General features: G+C 42.7%; 1 protein-coding gene across 1 annotated transcript in view; it reads left to right on the top strand.

Annotated features, from left to right (window-relative positions):
• Positions 1-18,166, top strand: part of STPG4 (sperm-tail PG-rich repeat containing 4) — a 38,525-nt gene that overhangs the window by 19,333 nt on the left and 1,026 nt on the right. The window contains exon 6 of the mRNA XM_038551228.1: positions 15,984-16,088. Within this exon, the coding sequence (XP_038407156.1) occupies positions 15,984-16,088 (105 nt within the window). The remainder of the gene's footprint in view (positions 1-15,983; positions 16,089-18,166) is intronic.

Below are 18,166 nucleotides of genomic sequence, written 5' to 3'. Positions count from 1 at the left end.
GAGGGAGAAGCAGGCTCCATGCAGGGAGCCCGATGCGGGACTCGATCCTGGAGCCCCAGGATCATGCCCTGAGATGAAGGTAGATGCTCAACCACTGAGCCACTTAGGTGTTCCCTATTAAAGACTCTTAGAACTGGAAGGAACTTTATAAATAAGCTACTGTTGACCCTTGAAGAACATGGATTTGAACTGTGCGGGCCCACTCATGTAGGTTTTTTTCAGTAAACTCAGTATATTCGGTAAATACATTATAGTCCTATAAATGTATTTTATTTTCTTTATGATCTTAATATTTTTTCTTTAGCTTACTTTATTGTAAGAATACAGTATATAATCCATACAACATACAAAATATGTGCTGACAGTATATTACTGGTAAGGCTTTTAGCCAACAGTAAGCTATTAGTAGTTAAGTTTTGGGGGAGCGTGAAGTTATACATACATGGATTTTCCATGTGTAACCGGTGCCCCAGCCCCCACGCTGTGCAAGGGTCAACTGTATTTCATTAGCATTGATGATGATAGCCACCATCACTCATTGAAGTGTTTTCTGGTGCAGATGCATTTAATCCTCGCAGCAACTTGGTGGGTTAAGTATTGTGTGTGTGTGTGTGTGTGTGTTTTTTAAGATTTTATTTATTTATTCATGAGAGACAGAGACACAGGCAGAGGGAGAAGCAGGCTCCATGCAGGGATCCTGACCTGGGACTCGATCCCAGGTCTCCAGGATCATGCCAAAGGCAGGCACTAAACCGCTGAGCCACCCAGGGATCCCAACTCGGTGGGTTAATATTTCACCTCTACTTCACAGGTCAGGAAATGGAAGTTAGTTAACAGAGGTCACACGGTTATTTAGAAAGTAGAGCTGTGACTTAGACCCTGTCTATGGTGACCTCAAAACCTGGGCTCTAAGCTGTGCTGCCTAGTGCGTGAGCATGATCAAGTGACTTGCTTAGTGCCTTTGGACATTTAGAGCTGGTCTGGGGTCAAATCCAAGTGGCAGACGTTGTGTTGTCTCTGGCGTCACCATTCCTCACTGATGACTAAGGCTTGTTCATGGGCCCAGGTTGGCCTGCTTGACCCTTTTTGCAGTAGGATGAGTTCACAGGCAGAAGGCTTCTCTCTCCTAAGAGGTCCATCTGCCAGCCTGCCTGCTCGGCCCTGAGTATCTAAGATCCTTAAAATGAATGGATGCAGCTTAGATGCCAGCTGGGAGCCTTGCTACATTGCCTTTTCTTCATTTGCCATATTTTTTTCCCAGAGACACCTTTAGGATGTTAGAACTTCCAGTCTTTTCTCAGCAAAGTTTCTTTGGACTCACCTGAGTCTAGCTAACTCCAACAGAGGTTCTTTCATCTATTCTACACATCTCTTTTCGGTGGCTGTGTATGGGAGGCCCTATGCTAGGTAAGTATTGTTGAGTATTCAATGGCAAATGACACGTTTTACCAGGGCTCTCCTTCTCTCTTGAAGGGCAAGGACATCGTTAAGTCAATAACCAAACCAAGGTGTACCCATACAAGCACACAGAAACCTACGCAGATTAAACGAAAGTCCAGGGTTCACAATGCGTGTGTCTGACTGGTGTAGGACCAAATAGCTTGGCATGCACCACTTGAAACGTGGAACCCAAAATTAGACACTTGTGACTCAAGTTTAATATTATCTGTTGATAGAAGCACACATGTACCTCCTTCCTCCCAAGAGCCATCTCCAGAACTTTCTGATACACTCAGCAGGTGCTGACTCCAGGCTGAGGAAGGAAATAAGGGCAGGAGTGAAGAAAAGGCTTGAAGGAGGAAAGAGACACCCATACTTATCCCTTCAGAGCCTGTATCCTAAGCCAAATTCAAAAGAACCAAAGTGCTAGTTGTCCTCTTAGGCTTTGGATCTAAAGGCTTTTCCACAAGCCATTTATTAGTTGACAGGCCCAGAAGGGAAATTTGTGTTTTTATGTCCCCACTCACTGCAGCAATGCCTGAAACTCCATAGGTAGAGATTTTTAAAAATTTAATTTCTAGGGATCCCTGGGTGGCGCAGCGGTTTGGTGCCTGCCTTTGGCCCAGGGCGCGATCCTGGAGACCCAGGATCGAATCCCACGTCGGGCTCCCTGCATGGAGCCTGCTTCTCCCTCTGCCTGTGTCTCTGCCCATCTCTCTCTCTCTCTGTGACTATCATAAATAAATAAAAATTAAAAAAAAATTAATTTCTAAGTAATCTCTACATGCAGTGTGGGGTTCGAACTCATAACCCCTGAATTCAAGTGTCGAATGCTCCACCAACTAAGCCAGTCAGGTCCGCCCCCCCCCACCCCATAGTAAGGATTTTGATATGGCAGCCTAAGATCTGAAATGAGACATGTGCCACTCTCGATTTAACTGTAGAAAAATCTTTTGGGGGGATTTCTCCTTTTCACATGTCCTCTTTTAAATGCAAAAGCTCTTAGAAGGAGAAATATATTGATCCAATTCATACTGAGGAATTAGTGACTTATTAGATCCCCCACCTCCACCCCCATCCTCCAGGAATATAGATGAGATGACAAGAATTAGGATACTGGGATATCCCCATATCCTGGGTGAATTAGGATATGGGGATATCCCAGTATCCTGGGTGGCCCAGTGGTTCAGTGTCTGCTTTTGGCTCAGGTCATGATCCCGGGGTCCGGGGTCCTGGGTCCTGGGATCGAGTCCCTCATCGGGCTCCCCTCGAGTCTGCTTCTTCTTTTGCCTATGTCTCTCTCTCTGTGTGTCTCTCATGAATAAATAAATAAAATCCTCAAAAAAAAAAAAAAAAAGAAAAGAAAAGATATCTGGGATAAAGGAAAGGCAGTGAAAAGAGGAAGAATTATAAGAAGGGGATTCCAGTTTTTAGATTTTTATATCATTAGCTGTTTGTTCTGTGCACAAAACATGTGTTACAGTTTCTGACATTAACCTAAAGATAATTCCATAACAGACTCTACAAAATGAAGAAAAATAAAATTCACAAAGTCTTGCTCTGTTGGGAATTTTAGTATATGTGCTGCTGAAGCAAGCACTCTGTTGGGAATTTTTACGGATATTTTCCTTATCAAATAGAAAAGTCTGTTGATTCTTATGGGAGAATCCAATTTTGACATAATTGAAGATGCAGAGTCAGAAAAAAATCTACAAGAATGAATGTTAAATAAATGGATTTCCTGCATATGTAGAATATTTGAGTATCAATTTGAGTATCCTTGCTTCATTATAATCATGGTCATAATAGCTACTTGAATTTAAAGTTTATATTTTCTATTTTAAAAGTAATAGATGATTTCCTTCTCAGGATTGCCAATTGGCCATACGATCCCTTCTCACTCTCAAATCCCAATAAAAATGGTAGAAAAAGAATAAATAAATCCACGTGGACAAAGAGAAAAAAAGGGAAACGTTGGCAGACAAAAGATTTCAACAATTTTTGGACAAAGTAGAGGAAGCCACCAGCTAAAAAGCAGGCAGGGGGTGGTCCAGAAGAGATGGCAGCCTGTTTGTCTCTTAGAACTGCAGAGAGTCTCAGGACTTGGGGTGGGGAAGATAAGGTGAGGCATAGGGAATTAGTTGAACCCCAGGGAATTAATTGAAATGGTACATACAGAGTAATCTAAGCCTGGTGCTCCCTTTCTTCTCCTAATGTAAAATGCTGGACTTTGGACATTTGACCCCAAGCAAAAAATTAGTAGAATTTATCCTCTAGAAAAACTCAGTGTGGGGCACCTGGGTGGCTAAGTCGTTGAATGTCTGTCTTTGGCTCAGGTTGTGATCCCGGGGTCCTGGGATTGAGTCCCCATCAGGCTCCCCGCAGGGAGCCTGCTTCTCTCTCTGCCTATATCTCTGCCTCTCTGTGTGTGTGTCTCTCATGAATAAATAAATAAAATCTTGAAAAGAAAAGAAAAGAAAGAAAAGAAAAGAAAGAAAAGAAAAGAAAAAAGAAAAGAAAAGAAAAACTCAGTGAGCTTAGAGGAAAGAGAACCACATCCTGATATTTAGGGAACCCCAGGAAAAAGACTGGCTCACCGTTCAGTTGCCTGATCTTCACATATCCCAGCCACATAACCAAGCCTCCACCAGGCAACTGTGAAAAGCCTGTAACATGAATGAGAGATGGAAGTATAAGACAGACAGAACAATGGAAATCTGGCTGAAAACAGAATGCATTAAATAGAGGGAAGATTTTTTTTTAAATCCACTTAGTATCCACAAAGAGAGGAAGAAGGGAAAATTATTTTCAACTCAGAAGTCTGTGTTCAATCAATCGTGAAGACAAAAATAAAGGCATTTTCCAACATGCAAAAATTAATAAAAATTGCCTTTCTAATACCCTTTTCAAAGAAGCCACTGATGGTAAAATACAGCAAAACAAAGGAGTAAATCCAGAAAGAGGGAGGCATGGGATCCAGGATAAAGTGGGTCCACACTGGGAGAACAGTTAAAGATGTCCCAGGTGGACCACTGTGCAACAGGTTGAGAGGAAAACTAATCCACTTTGAGAAAGAAATTAAAGATTTCAACTTCATGAAATCTTGCATTTTGGGGTAAAATTTGCAATTTCACTTTGAATTGGATTTGCATTTTATGTGCAATGTACTATTAAACATCATTTAATAATGACAGAAAAACTGACTTACAAAGACACTGTCTGTCTGCAATGGTGGATGCCAGTATTAAGTAGGGAGAAATGTTTGAATAGGATATGATTTTGTAAGAGGTCAGTTTATTGGAGAAGTCTGACAACTTTGTTTACATTCACAACTTAGTTATACAAGCACAAAGTGCTGTATACTTTGCTGGTGCTGAATACTCAGATCAAGAGACTAATGCTAACATAAGACTCAATGCATAAAATCTTTTCTAAATTTGGGCATCATTTTTTATGGATTATCACAAATCATATTTATTAGTGTAGAGGTGATATACAGCTTCTTCATCTAGATTGCCAACCCTTTTTAAAACGTATTACATTCATTTACATCTTTGCCAGCAATCAAGGGAGTGCCCATCTCATAAGATTTGTATAAATTTTATCATTAATTTTTAAAATACGTTAATTTGATAGTAAAAGAATGGTATCTCATTATTTTAATTTAATCTGTAGGATCTGAAACTACACATTCTAATTTTTTGTTAATCAGTTATTTGTGGTCCTTCCTGAATACTTTCTAGTCATGGGTGGAGTTTTAACATTCTTTTCTGTCAATTTGTATAAACACTATAGTGAAAAGATATTAGCACTTGTATTTGCTGAAGCTTTTCAGGGATTTTGCCTTTTACTTTCGTGTTTTTATAGAGAGAGACATTTAAAGTGTAAAATGTTGATGTCGTCAAATTAGAGTTTGTCATCATCTTCTGGAATGTAAGTTCCATGAAAGGGGGGCCATCTTATTCATCAATGCCCAGAGCCTAGTACAGTGCTTGAAAAATGTGTTGAATGAATGAATGAAATTTATGTATATTTTCTTATTTTTTCCACCACTTAAAAAATTCCCTTCAAAGACACGTTCACTTTACTTTTCTTTCATGTATTTGGTGTTTTGATTTTTTAAAAAACAATTCTTTGATTCTCCCAAAATGTGTTTGTGTACAATTGCATGGTAAGGTTGTGCTGTCATTTGAGCCCTACTGACTTAGGACAGGTTGCCTTATTGTTGGTATACCTGAAGCCTACAATCACCAGAATTCACCAGAAATCTGACCTGTATGACCCATAGACATCTACGGAGTCACTCTAAACCCTTTTGAGAATGAGGCAAGTTAAAAAAGATGGATACATATAGGTGTGGATCTCCTCTTCCTTTCTTTCCATAATCTGTGAAAAGTGGCCCATTGAAATTTGTTGATCATTCATGCATAAAATCTTCAGGAGCAGTCAGTTAAAAGATGAGTAAATCACCATATGAATGCAGAGCAGATTCATGAGAGACACACAGAGAGGGAGTTAGAGACACAGGCAGAGAGAGAAGCAGGCTCTCTGCAAGGAGCCCGATGCGGGACTCGATCCCGGATCCCAGGATCACGCCCTGAGCTGAAGGCAGACCCTCAACCGCTGAGCCACCCAGGCGTCCCTGCATGATTTTTTAGTTCTAAAAAGTACATTAACTTTGGATTTGAAGATCCTCTAGGATCATAAGTGTCTGAAGGCCTCTCAGTGTGGAGAAGCTGTTCTCACTTGTTAAAAAACACAGTCTTCTTGGGAGCTCAGTGGGTGGCTCAGTGGGTTAAGTGTCTGGCTTTTGATTTCAGCTCAGACCATGATCTCCAGGTCATGAGATGGAGCCCTGTGTCAGGCTCCACGGCTCAGCAGGGAGTCTGCTTGGGATTTTGCTCTCTCTCCCTCTCCCTCCACTGTGTGCACTCTTTCTCTCTCTCAAATAAATCTTGCAAAAATAAATAAAAAGCCAAACCAAAACAACAACAACAAAAATCCCCAGTCTTGTTTGTGCCAGGGATTCAGTTGGTGAATTACATTTTGCCCCAAAGTATAGGTAGCTCTTAAGAGAAGCCATTGGAAAGGGATTTGTTGGGTTGAAAAATGGTTTTTAATCTTCAGATTACCAAGGTGAGGTTGTATACTCATTGGCTATTTCAGTTATTATTGAAGTAATAATAATTGGTTATGGATCAGTACAACTGTTTTTTCCATAGTAAAGACTGTGAGGAGGATATTTATGTGAACATTTTGGGATAGAAGCCGGGAGACATGGTCTCCCTTAAATAAAAAGGGCCTTTTTGCATGCATAAAAAAAAATTGTATTGGCAACTGCTGCCACCTTTTAGCACCTTGATAATAATGGCCAAGCCTTGTAAATCCCAAGACCTAAAGGTATAGTTGCTTCATAGCAGGATTTTTCTAAAGAGGAGAATACTGCAACAAATCCTGGGCATTCTTATCCAAGGGAGTTGGACAAAGTAAAACTTGTCATTTGTGGGTTTTCCTCCCCTTGCCCTTCCCTTTAATTGATTCTATTGCTTTCATAAATGACCCACATAAATCTCTCGACCTGCCAAAAAATTGCGTGGATTTTGTTTCCTCTTGGATGTGTTTCCAAGGGTGGGCATTAAAGATATCAGAGATTCTGCACAACCTCTTTGAACATACTGGGGCCACTGATAACTCTTTTTTATGCCCATTAGGGTAAAGAGGACTAAGGAAGATTCTATTTTTCCAAGTCTTTTTCCCCTGCATCTACTTGGCATGTGGACCATACAGACCCAGTGCTTCTCTTGTCTGTTGCTGGTGGTAACTGATACAACACCTTGAAAAGCAGTTGGGCATTATGTTATCTTGTGCTGATTCCATTTTGAGAAAATCCTCCTAAAGTAATAATTTATAGACAGAAATATTCATCTATACAAAGATGTCATGAAGGGATTACTTATAATAGCAAGATGACAACAGCAGCAATGTAAGAAAAATTATGAAAATGCAGGAAATGCATCAAATCCATTTAGTGACTATGTGGAGGTGCTGTGATTAAGGGTGATTATTTACCTCCTTTCTTTTCCATTACTTTTATAGTTTTTCAAAATACGATTTTTAGAATTCAGAAAAGAGGCGGGGTGTGCCTGTTTGGATCAGGTGGTTGAATGACTCTTGATTTCAGCTCTGGTCTCAATCTTAGGGTGGCATTGGGCTGGCACTCACCTCCTTGGGATTCTCTCTCTCCCTCTCCCTCTGCCCTTCCTCCCACTCTTATGTGCACCCTTTCTCTCTAAAAAAATAAAAATAAAAAAGATATAAAAAGTCAGAAAAGAGGTAGTGTTTAAAAAAAAGAAAAAATAAAAAAAAGGAAAGAGCCATTTGAAGTGTTTGAAGAAAAGAGCCGTCAAAATAGTGTTTGAAGAAAAGAGCCATCAAAATGGTCAACATAAAAATATTTTGTTACTTAAAAAAATAGCGCCACTTACTACTATTTAATTAGGACTCAGTCATCCACATGATTTGGGGCTTCCAGTGATTTGCTGAGCAGATTCTTTACAGTTATTAATTCTCACAGCTGTATATAAAGTGAAAAACAAGACATGCACATCTTTCCTGACAATAGGAATAAAATCTTACAATGTCAAATGAAATTGAGTTTCTTTTATTTGATGACAGAAATATTTCAAGATGTTTCTGTATTTCTTAAAACCTGACAAGCCTATAAAGAATAAGGAAAGGATTAGATAAACAGGAAAGAGTCTGTACAGATAGGAATGAGCGTTATATGATTTGTCTGTTTTAGTCACATTTAACAGCAGTTTGAAAAGGGGATAGCAGATCTGTGCCATACTCTCTGCATTAAAACTAGCACTATGAAAGAATGCTGAATCATTCCAGCTGTTTTTTGCTTTTATGAAATTAGTTCAATTAAGAACTAAGTTGATAGTTGGAAATTCCACAAGGAACAGAAAAATAATTAGTAAACATGGTCAGATTGAGTCAAGCCAAACAGATTGATTTCTGCATGAATGAAATCTGAAAAATGATTAAAGCAGGTCCCAGTCTCAAATCTCCTCAAAGGTGAGTTCACTTGTAGGTAACATTTTTGGAAAAATACAACCTTTTAAATACAGCGACAGATGTACTAGGATTTTTTATTAAAAGATATCCTGGCAGTTTTTCTTTTTAAAAAGTTTGTGCAACTTTTCCAGTGATATTAACACCAGCAGAGTCACATATCCCTGTTTGGCTGTGGGTGTAAAGAATTTCCTGCTCTCTTTTCTTATAACAATATCTTGAGTGGGAACAGGAAAAAGAATCTAATCGGTAGGATTTTTTTCAGTTGCATGTGATAGAGAAGCCCATCCTGACTTGGCGTAAGCAAAAACATAAAACATAAAAGTGGGATGGAATTTATTGGTGCACACAGCGTCTGGGACTTTTGCCACTAATTGACCTTTACAACCTTTCGGGCATGCTGTTTATGGGCTGGGATGACGGCCCACCAGCAGCCCCAGGTGCAGCACCTGCCTGCCCAGCGAGGAGAGTGTGAACATGCAGGCTCTTTTTTTGTTTTGTTTTGTTTTGTTTTTTTAAAGATTATTTATTTGTTTGTTCATGAGAGATAGAGAGGCAGAGACACAGGCAGAGGGAGAAGCAGGCTCCATGCAGGGAGCCTGAGGCAAGACTCGATCCCAGGTCTCCAGGATCCGGCCGTGGGCTGAAGGCGGCGCTAAACCGCTGAGCCACCCGGGCTGCCCATATGCAGGCTCTTTGGATTGGCCAGGTGGCAGTCATGTGCCTGCCCTGGGCCTGTCGCTGTGATGGGGAGCTGCCTAAGGTCCTGCGTCCAAGTGCGGCCTTGGATCTCTAACCCCGGTGCAGCTCTGCGGTCCTCTAGAAAAGCGAGGGTGGGCCGGTGAGCGCTTGCAGCAATGCTGAACTGCCTGGGGGTCCCCGGCAGGTGCATTCCTGTAAAAGCTGCATTTCTAGGGTGGGCAGGTTTGCGATCGCTCAGTGTTGCCAGCCCCCTCGGCCCCTACCAGGAACCCCGACTGCCCTGGTTTCCCTCTCTAGGCAGAAATAAACGGTATGGAGCTACACCTAAGAGGTATGATCAGTTCACCATTTCGCAAATGTGAATAACTTTTGGTCTGATAGTTTTGCTTCTACCCTAGGCGACAGCACTCATGGCTCCCTGAACTTGTAGACCAATGGTTAACAGAATTTTAGAGTTTTGTGAGTTGAGTATCCTCAGCCACAGGCCTCCTCTTGAATTCCCAGAGAAGCAGTTGCAGGTTCTCCTGGCACTCACCGCCCTACAGCCCTTGCAGGGACCCCTGTTTCCTTTTCTGGGGCCACATATTCCAGCTATTACAGGCATGCGGCCACATTTTGGGGGAGATCCTTTTTACCACCCCATCTAATAATTTCAGTTATTGCTGCTCACTACTTGTGTTTTACATGTGTCTGGATAGATCTTTGAGGCCACAAATTTTATTTCTGACCTTTTCTCCAGGTATGATTCATTGAAAGTTGTGCCTAGAATCAATGGGGACAGATCGTGTGCTTTTTCTTAGGTTCCCTCTAGCTTTGTGATTTTAAAGAAAAAGAGCTTAGAACTAAGCAGTGATACCTCTCAGCAATAAGAAGCAAGGACAGAAACTGGCTCTGATTCCCACAAGTGAGGGGCTAAAGCATTTGTTGGTAGCCCACCCAGCCTCACTTCTCATGGGCTGCATGGAGGTGATGGTGTTTCCCACCTGAGGCTGCAGTGAGCACTGGGTGAGAGTGGGTTCTGAGCTAGAGATGGCACAGGATTGGGCAGCTTCCCGGGCAGTGGCGAGGGTCCCGAGGAGGTCGCGGTGGGCAGCTGAGCCTGCTCCAGACAAGGCAGGAGAGGCCAGGGGCCCTGAAACCTGCAAACCAAAGGGGGCGACTTGCAGAGATTGGAAATACAAAGGTGACACTTAACATTTTACACCATTTAAAACCATTCTTAGTGTTAAGACACATGTAAAACATAACGAAGTGGTAACTGTCTTGAGAAAGTTGAATTTCAGGTCCCTTTTTTTTTTTTTTTTTGGACTGGAGCCTAGGCACATTTTATTTCTGTGATGCAGTGAATTTGTCTGAATGGTTAACATGAATGGCATGTTCCTCCCTGGGTGGCTTTCCTAGTAATGCTTCTGTACAAACCCTTCGTCCAGCTTCTTTGTCTGCAAACTCCACCCTCTCCTTACTCTTTAGGTCTTAGATCCTTTGTAATTCCTCAGTGGCGTCTCAGGCCCCTCAGACCAGACAGTTTACCCTCCTACATGCTCTCCTATAGCATCCTATCTGCCCCTTTGTGTCATATGCCACACATTTGTCATAGTTTTTATATGGCTAAATGTAAGCCTGCTAGAATGTAAGCTCCGTGAGGGTAGCAACATGTCTATCTTGTCAATTTATGACTCTGCCAGAAGCTGAGACCTCAAATAACAATATCATAAGTGAGAGGACATATATGTGCCTTGTATAAATGTCCTGCAGTAGGCAGTTTAGAGCTGGTAAGATAATTCAGCAGCATCATGTTTCTGCGTGCTGCTCTGCTGAGCGTGGCTTCCATTCGGATGGCCCCAGAGAGCTAAGCACATAATGTGGGATCAACCAAACGGGGTGGGGGAGTTGGGGGGAGATGGAGAAGCTGCCCTCTCCATAAGGATGCTCTGGGGTTTGTACACACCTCTTCACCTCTGGCCTATTGGCCAAGAAATTAGTCATGTGGTCACACCTAGCTTCAGGGGAAGCTGGGAAATGTTGCCTTTATGCTGGGTAGACATGTGCCCGTTTAAAAATTGCTCTTGTACTAAGGGATAGAATGGATATCGGGAGACAATCACATACCACTGTATTCCCACTTCCAACGCACTGTGTACTGGCTGAATGAAGAAATGGGCTGAGCACCTACGAATTCATTTGCTAGGGCCTCCCTAACAGAGTACTACCAACTGAGTGGCTTATACAACAGAGACTTATGGTCTCACAGTTCTAGAGGAAGTCCAAGATCAAGGAGCCAGCCAGCAGTGTTGGTTCTTTCTGAGGGCTGTGAAGAAAAATCTGTTCCGTTCCTCTCTCCTAGCTTCTGGTGGTACGCTGACAATCTTTGGCCTCCTCTGGTTTGTAGACTTCTGCCTTCATCTTTGTGTGGTGTTTTCCTTGTGTGCGTGTCTGGGTGTCCAGAATCCTCCTTTTTATAAAGGATAACATTCATCTAGGATTAGGGCCCATCTTAATAACCTCATCTTAACTAATTATAGCTGCAAGAACTCTATATCCATAGAGGCTCACATTCTGAGGTACTAGTAATTCAAAACTCACAGGAGCTATGAATTGCGGGGAACACTATTTGACACAATTCAACACAATAAAAATTTGTAGAGTTTGTGAATTTTAAGGGGATCGCAATTGAACACATAGTAATTTGGGATAATCTCATCTACCCTCACACAGTCTTTCAGAGGTACCTGGCATTTTGCTGCTCTGGGATGCCCCAGAGTGATACATCTTTTAGTTCCAGAGCAGAGGGGCAGAGATTAGCTAGTCCCACTCTCCCAGCCCTGGAGGAGAAGTGTGTTCGGTGGCGGCATGGCAGGGCTTTCCAAAGGCCTATAATGGTACTGAGAGTTATTGCCCACTGGGAAGCTCTTTCATGGTATGACATGGTCCCAGGAGCACTCCAGAAAAGTCAGTGGGGTCTGTGTACTCTGAGCCCTTGGTAGTAAGTGGAAAGTGGCTTCCCTTGGTACCATCCTGTGGCCCACTGCAGTCACAGTTAGCACAGGCTGGTCACAGCAGGGCCTAGTGTAGAGTCTTGAAGCCAGGCAGTTAGCTCAGCCCTCACTCAGCACCATCCTAGCTCCTCACATGTTTTGGGATAAAAAGAATCCCTCCCTGGACTGTAAACTCCTCTGAAGTTGAAGATAGTATTTTATTCATTTGTGCTATCCTGTTAGTTAAAGTTGCTCTTGAGTAGAAACTCAATTACTTTTTCAAAGGGAAAGAAAGATAATATCACCTTGTCAGGAGTAATCATGCCCCAAAGCAGAAGAATGGGTAACGATGAAAGATTTCCTGTAGTTACTTTTGGCAGCAGGTCCTGGGACCCTAGGAAGGTGACAGTTCTCTCCGCTTTTGGCACCAAATGTCAGTGGCCTTTGAAAGGTGTACTTTTGGGAAACCCAGGGTTGCCAAATTGTGATGCTAATTAAAACAAGGGTTAAGAGATGGCTCATCTGATTTGTGAGAGAGGTGCTTGGTACTGTCTGATGAACCTGGGTGCCACCCTCCACCCATGCACCCTACATAAGGTAAATCCAAGCTCTGGGTCATGCTCAGTCCCCAGTCAATGAGGGAGCAGCCTTCCTAACCATTCAAATGTTCTTCATCTTTGAAACATCCTCCCGTTGAACTGGATCCAGTTGCTCAAGCCACATTCTAAGCCACCCTGGACTGTGTTCCCTTCCCTCTACTCCTGCTCTGCTCTCTCACATTGTCCTCAGAATCAGGGACTCTGCTGGAGCTGCCGCCCACCCATTGCAGGATCTTGGCCCAATCAGTACTTCTCACATAGAACAACATGCCTGTGGCCTCTGAAATATGAATTTGGGCCTGTATCCACTTCCCTAATGTTGTCTCTTAAAAGATTCCATCTGACGCAAGTGGGGCAAAGAGTATGCAGTCATTTCTTTTCTGCCCCAAGTCTTGGGTCCTTTGATTTAGATGATCAAGCCCATATAGGGGGGCTACTGGGTGGCACTGGCACACATCAGCACTTTGCCAGGCCTGGCACCTGGACTCCCAAGAAGCTCATGATATGGAAACTTAGGAAGGGAAGCCATGTCAGGCTTGAGGGGAAGGGGACATGTGGCAGCATTTCTTAGCCATCCTGCAAGTGGTTGCTGTAGGCGTTTAGTCAACAGTAGCGCACTTAGCTGGATCTTTTGTCCCAGTACCATTCTGACTTGAAAATACTGCATATATTATGGCCAAACCAATTGGGGGGAGGTGTTGGTTGCATAGACTATTCCTGACAGATCCCCCTGAATTTCTGTGCCTTGGTTTTTATGGCAGCTCACATTTCTCCAGTGGGAGTGCAGAGGTCACTCCACTCACGCTTGTAGCAATCTCTGTCCCACGTATGTATCAGTTTCAAAGTGTTACTGTGTTCATCTCTCTAACATGAGTTGTAAAATTATGAGAGGCATCCATCTCTTGATTATCAGACTTGTGTTTGACCTTTAATAACTCCATTCATGGAAGAGTAATTGAGATGGCAGCCCAAACTACACGGCTTTGCCACCCACAGGAATGAAAGGGAAAGCTTTGCTCTTAAATCCCTTGGAAGGTCTGCAGTCGAACACTTGTTCTGCTGAATCTGATGGGCTAATTTGCAGCCCAGCCTTAGTGATGATAAAGATCTTACAGGACACATTTCTCTGTTCTAACCCTATTGTTACTTTTATCTTTTTCTCCTTTGCTCATTTTTCATGTTCGTTTATCTGTAAAGTAGATATATATATATATATATATATATATATTTTCATGTCTCAAGAGCACTCAAGTCTATTGTAGAAAATTTAGAAAATGCAGGTAAGAAAAACAAAATTCTTTTTACACTACATGCTGCCACCTGGGGAAAACAGCCGGTGAACATTCCATTCCTGGTTTTTATGCACATTTTTTTAAAGCTTGCATTTTCACTGAAAAGTATTTGGAAGTGGCTTTATGTCTGTAAAAATCCATCACTCGACAGCTGAATGGAAGTATCACAGTGTACTTAGCCAGCCACGCATTATCAGTCATTTAGTTTGTTCCAACTTTCTTTTTTTTTAAAGATTTTATTTATTCATAAGAGACACAGAGAGAGGCAGAGATACAGGCTGAGGGAGAAGTAGGCCCCCCATGGGGAGCCTGATGTGGGACTCGAGCCCAGGACCCCAGGATCACCACCTGAGCCAAAGGCAGATGCTCAACCACTGAGCCACCAGGTGCCCCTCAATTTTCAATTTTTAGAAAAAACATTTGTGGCCAAATACTTGCACACGTTGTCAATTGTTTTCTTAGGATGAATTTCTAAAAGTGGAATTGCTGGGTCAGTATAATAAACATACATCATTTCTAACTTTGTATTGTAAAAACTTCAGAAATACATACTACATAGACACAATACTCTATCAAACACCCATGCATCCATTCAACAATTGTAGCTCCTGATCAGTGTGTATCCCACCCACTTCCACTAGTCCCTGCATTATTTAGGAACAGATCCTAGACATCATGTCAGAAAGATTCATTTCTACCAAATAGCACAAGTAATTAAAAATGGGAGAGAAAAAGTGAACTGCCAGAAAAAAAATAAGAGGTTAACGTCTTGTCCACATCATCCACTGCGATGTTTGGGCTCTTTCCATTTCCCCTGCTGTATCTGGCCTAGGACTCTTCATGTGTCTTCAGATTTCTGCAACAGTCTGGTAACCAGACTCCTTTCTCCCCCTCTGGATAGGTATAGATGTTTACAGGCCCTTTTGTATCTTGCCAAATTGCCCTCCAGAAGGACTAATCAAATTTATACTTGCACCAGAGTCATAGAGGAGTGTCCATGCTGGTGGTTAAAATTTGGGGTCTTCCTTCTTTAATTTTTCCCCTCTTTCCATCCCCCTTCTTCCTTTCTTCTTTTTTCATGAATTTTGAAGACCCTGAAACAAGAATCATATCCTTGGTTTTTGTTTTTTTTTTTTTTAAAGATTTTGTTTATTTATGAGAGATGGAGAGAGAGAGAGAGAGGGGCAGAGACACAGGCAAAAGGAGAAGCAGGCTCCATGCAGGGAGCGCAATGCAGGACTCGATCCCGGGACTTCAGGATCATGCCCTGGGATTGCTGGGTGCACCGCTGAGCCACCCAGGATCCTCCATATACTTGTTTTAATGAGAACTTATTCAGTTATTCATAGAGGTTAAAATTACTCCCAGCCACCTGCCATTTCCTCAGTGAACAATTGTATTTCCTCCTTGTGAATTGCCTTTTAGTAATTTTTCCATTAGGATGATCGTTTTATGTTAATGTCACAGCATTGTGCTGATGTCAGTGAATTGCTGTGAAGACTTGTTTGGACTAAGATAACACATATTACGCTCAGGAAAGAATATGTATGTTTTATAAAGCTTAACAGCTCAAAGCAGCAAGTCGTTAACAGTCCGAAGGGCAGGTATGGAGTGAGGCGTGCCAGTGTGGGGCAAGACGGAGGGGGACTTTTACAGGTCACTTAATCTTCAGTCTCAGACACCCACAAGGCAGGTAAAGCAGGTAAAGCAGGTATTATTCCCACTTCCCAATGGCTTGAGCCAGGGCACACCTTAATAAGATCCTCCAAACCCCAGTCTAGAGATTTTTCTACCATATTACAGTGATCCATATGTTTATTTGTGGAAGGCAAATAAAGCATTATAATATAACAAATATTAATAATTATAAAACACTCTTTTTTCCCCCCTTCCTATAGCATGAAGGCCCAGGACCAGGTCATTATGACTTGAAAATACCTCCAGCAAATTCTGTTACTTCTTGTTTTCAGTCCAGAGTACCTCGATTTCTGCCCTCTTGTTCTGTAAGTACTCTGAAAGATGATGATTGTAGGTTCTGCGACTGGGGTTGGCGGGGGGTGGGGGAAGCAGTGGGGTTTGGGTTAGAGTTCTCTAAAATCTAGTGTGTATATGGTATCTGATTGCTTGTCCAGGTGGGAAAGAGCACAGAGCTCAAAAATCTGGCAAGTTCCCAGTCTGTCTTGGGCTCAGAGTGGCTCCAGATCCAAAGACCATGGTGGAATTTTGGGTCCAGTTGACAACATGCAGCATAGTAATTAGCTGTCAGCGTGTTCTGATCTGGATGCTCTGTGGGAAAACATGTTTAATGAACTGAGGCAAGCAGTGGGCAGCGGCTGGCCCCATCCACCCAGAACCGCTTTGTGTGTCTTCTGGGAGCAGGAACATTATTATTGAACCAAAGGGACCATTAAGGCACAAGCAGTCATCCTGCCCCCAAGAACTCAGGATAGAGAGTGAAGAGGGTCAAGTCCATGGAGAGACACAGATACGTTGGAGGGGGAGGTGTTTTGAGCCTCAGAGGCCTAGAGAAGACCAAGAGAAATTGCAAAACATAACATGGAGCTGATGAACAATGGCTATTTTTATTTAAAAAAAAAAAAAAGCTGATAGTTTTAATTCCCCTGGGCTTGTTCCCAGTCTTCTCCCCAGTTTGAAAGTCCCCAGAACTCACTGGTATGTTGCCTTATTTGAGGTGGTTTGAGGAGACAGAAATACAAATTCTGCCAGTAAGATAATGGGCCCATTCCAGGGGTTTAAGGAAGGGTGGGTGTCCCAAGGTGGCGTCTTTAGGATCTTGCTCCAGAGCTACCAACTCTGGCACAGGGTAGTGTGTGGTCTTTACCTGGAGGACTACTGGGGAGTCCCTGTTGGTAAAATTAAAAATGGACCAAAGCAGGAAATGGTGGATCCCTTCCACAGATCCTCATACCCTAGTGGCATTAGCATGATCCAGACACAGATTTTTGTCCCAGCTCACAGGGCTGAGCATCCTCAGGAAGCTGGAGTTTTGTGAACCAAACTCCCAGGAAGCTGATAGAGAAGTCAGAAGGTGTAGCGTTCATTTACAAGGGTCCACCAAGGGGCCTGGGGCCCAGAGGCACTGCTTTGTGGGATGTCTCCCTTTATAAGAAACTCTTCATCGAAGCCAAGGACAATCAGAAGTTTGCTCAGTGACAGGGCTGGGATGTGGAGCCGGATGTTCTCAAGGTCTGAGAACCATAACCGGTAGCCTCCTGAGGGGTAGCCTTTGAGACCGAGGCCCACAGGCCTCCTGTTCTGTGGGCTGGCTTTCCAGAACTTCACATGCATGTTGCTTCCTCATTAATAGCACTAATGAAGGCTTCAGCTTCCTTTGACGTCTGGCCAGGGCTTGATTAGATTTCCAGGCTGCTCCTCTGCTTTTGGCAGGGGAAACATCCTGTCATTTACAGCAGCTTCTGCATGCAGCTGACTTCATCCACTCTAGGCTGACCATTCTGTCCCACTCTCAGGGTAATCCTATTTCCACCCTCTCTGTCTCCTGGAGAGATAATAAACTGCAAAGAAGGATGGGAATGACTAGCACATGATAATAGGGAATAATAATAGTGCTGGTAGCTAATGTGCAGCACTCTCACTGCCAGCCTGGCATGGTGCTCTCTGTCCTGGAGGGCCTCCAGCCAGCCTCATTACCTCATCTGATGGGTGAGTCTGGGGAAGCACATGGCCCAGGGTCACAACGAGCCATTGGTGGTGGAACTAGGACTCAAACTCAAGCCTGCCCGACGTTGAGACCCTTCCCTTAGCCACACACAGAGACACAGATGCTTCTTCAACAGACCCAAGAGAAAATTCCCTGGGACTTCAAGAATATGTACATGCACCCCGACATGGGAAATGCTGACCCCAAAAATCAAAGTCTTTCTGTCAATGAAGATGACATTCATTTACATTTTATCACCATAGAAGAGAAGCTTCATGTAAATCATTGGCAAAATAATTTTTTCAAGAATTTCATCCAAATGAAAACATGATTATTTATTTATTTATTTATTTATTTATTTATTTATTTATTTATTAAAGATTTTATTTATTTATTCAT

This window comes from Canis lupus, chromosome 10 (genome assembly GCF_011100685.1).
Source record: "Canis lupus familiaris isolate Mischka breed German Shepherd chromosome 10, alternate assembly UU_Cfam_GSD_1.0, whole genome shotgun sequence".
NCBI classification, from domain to species: Eukaryota; Metazoa; Chordata; class Mammalia; order Carnivora; family Canidae; genus Canis; species Canis lupus.
The sequence above is the reverse complement of the archived record's forward strand: the minus strand, read 5'-3'. Positions and strand labels throughout refer to the sequence as shown.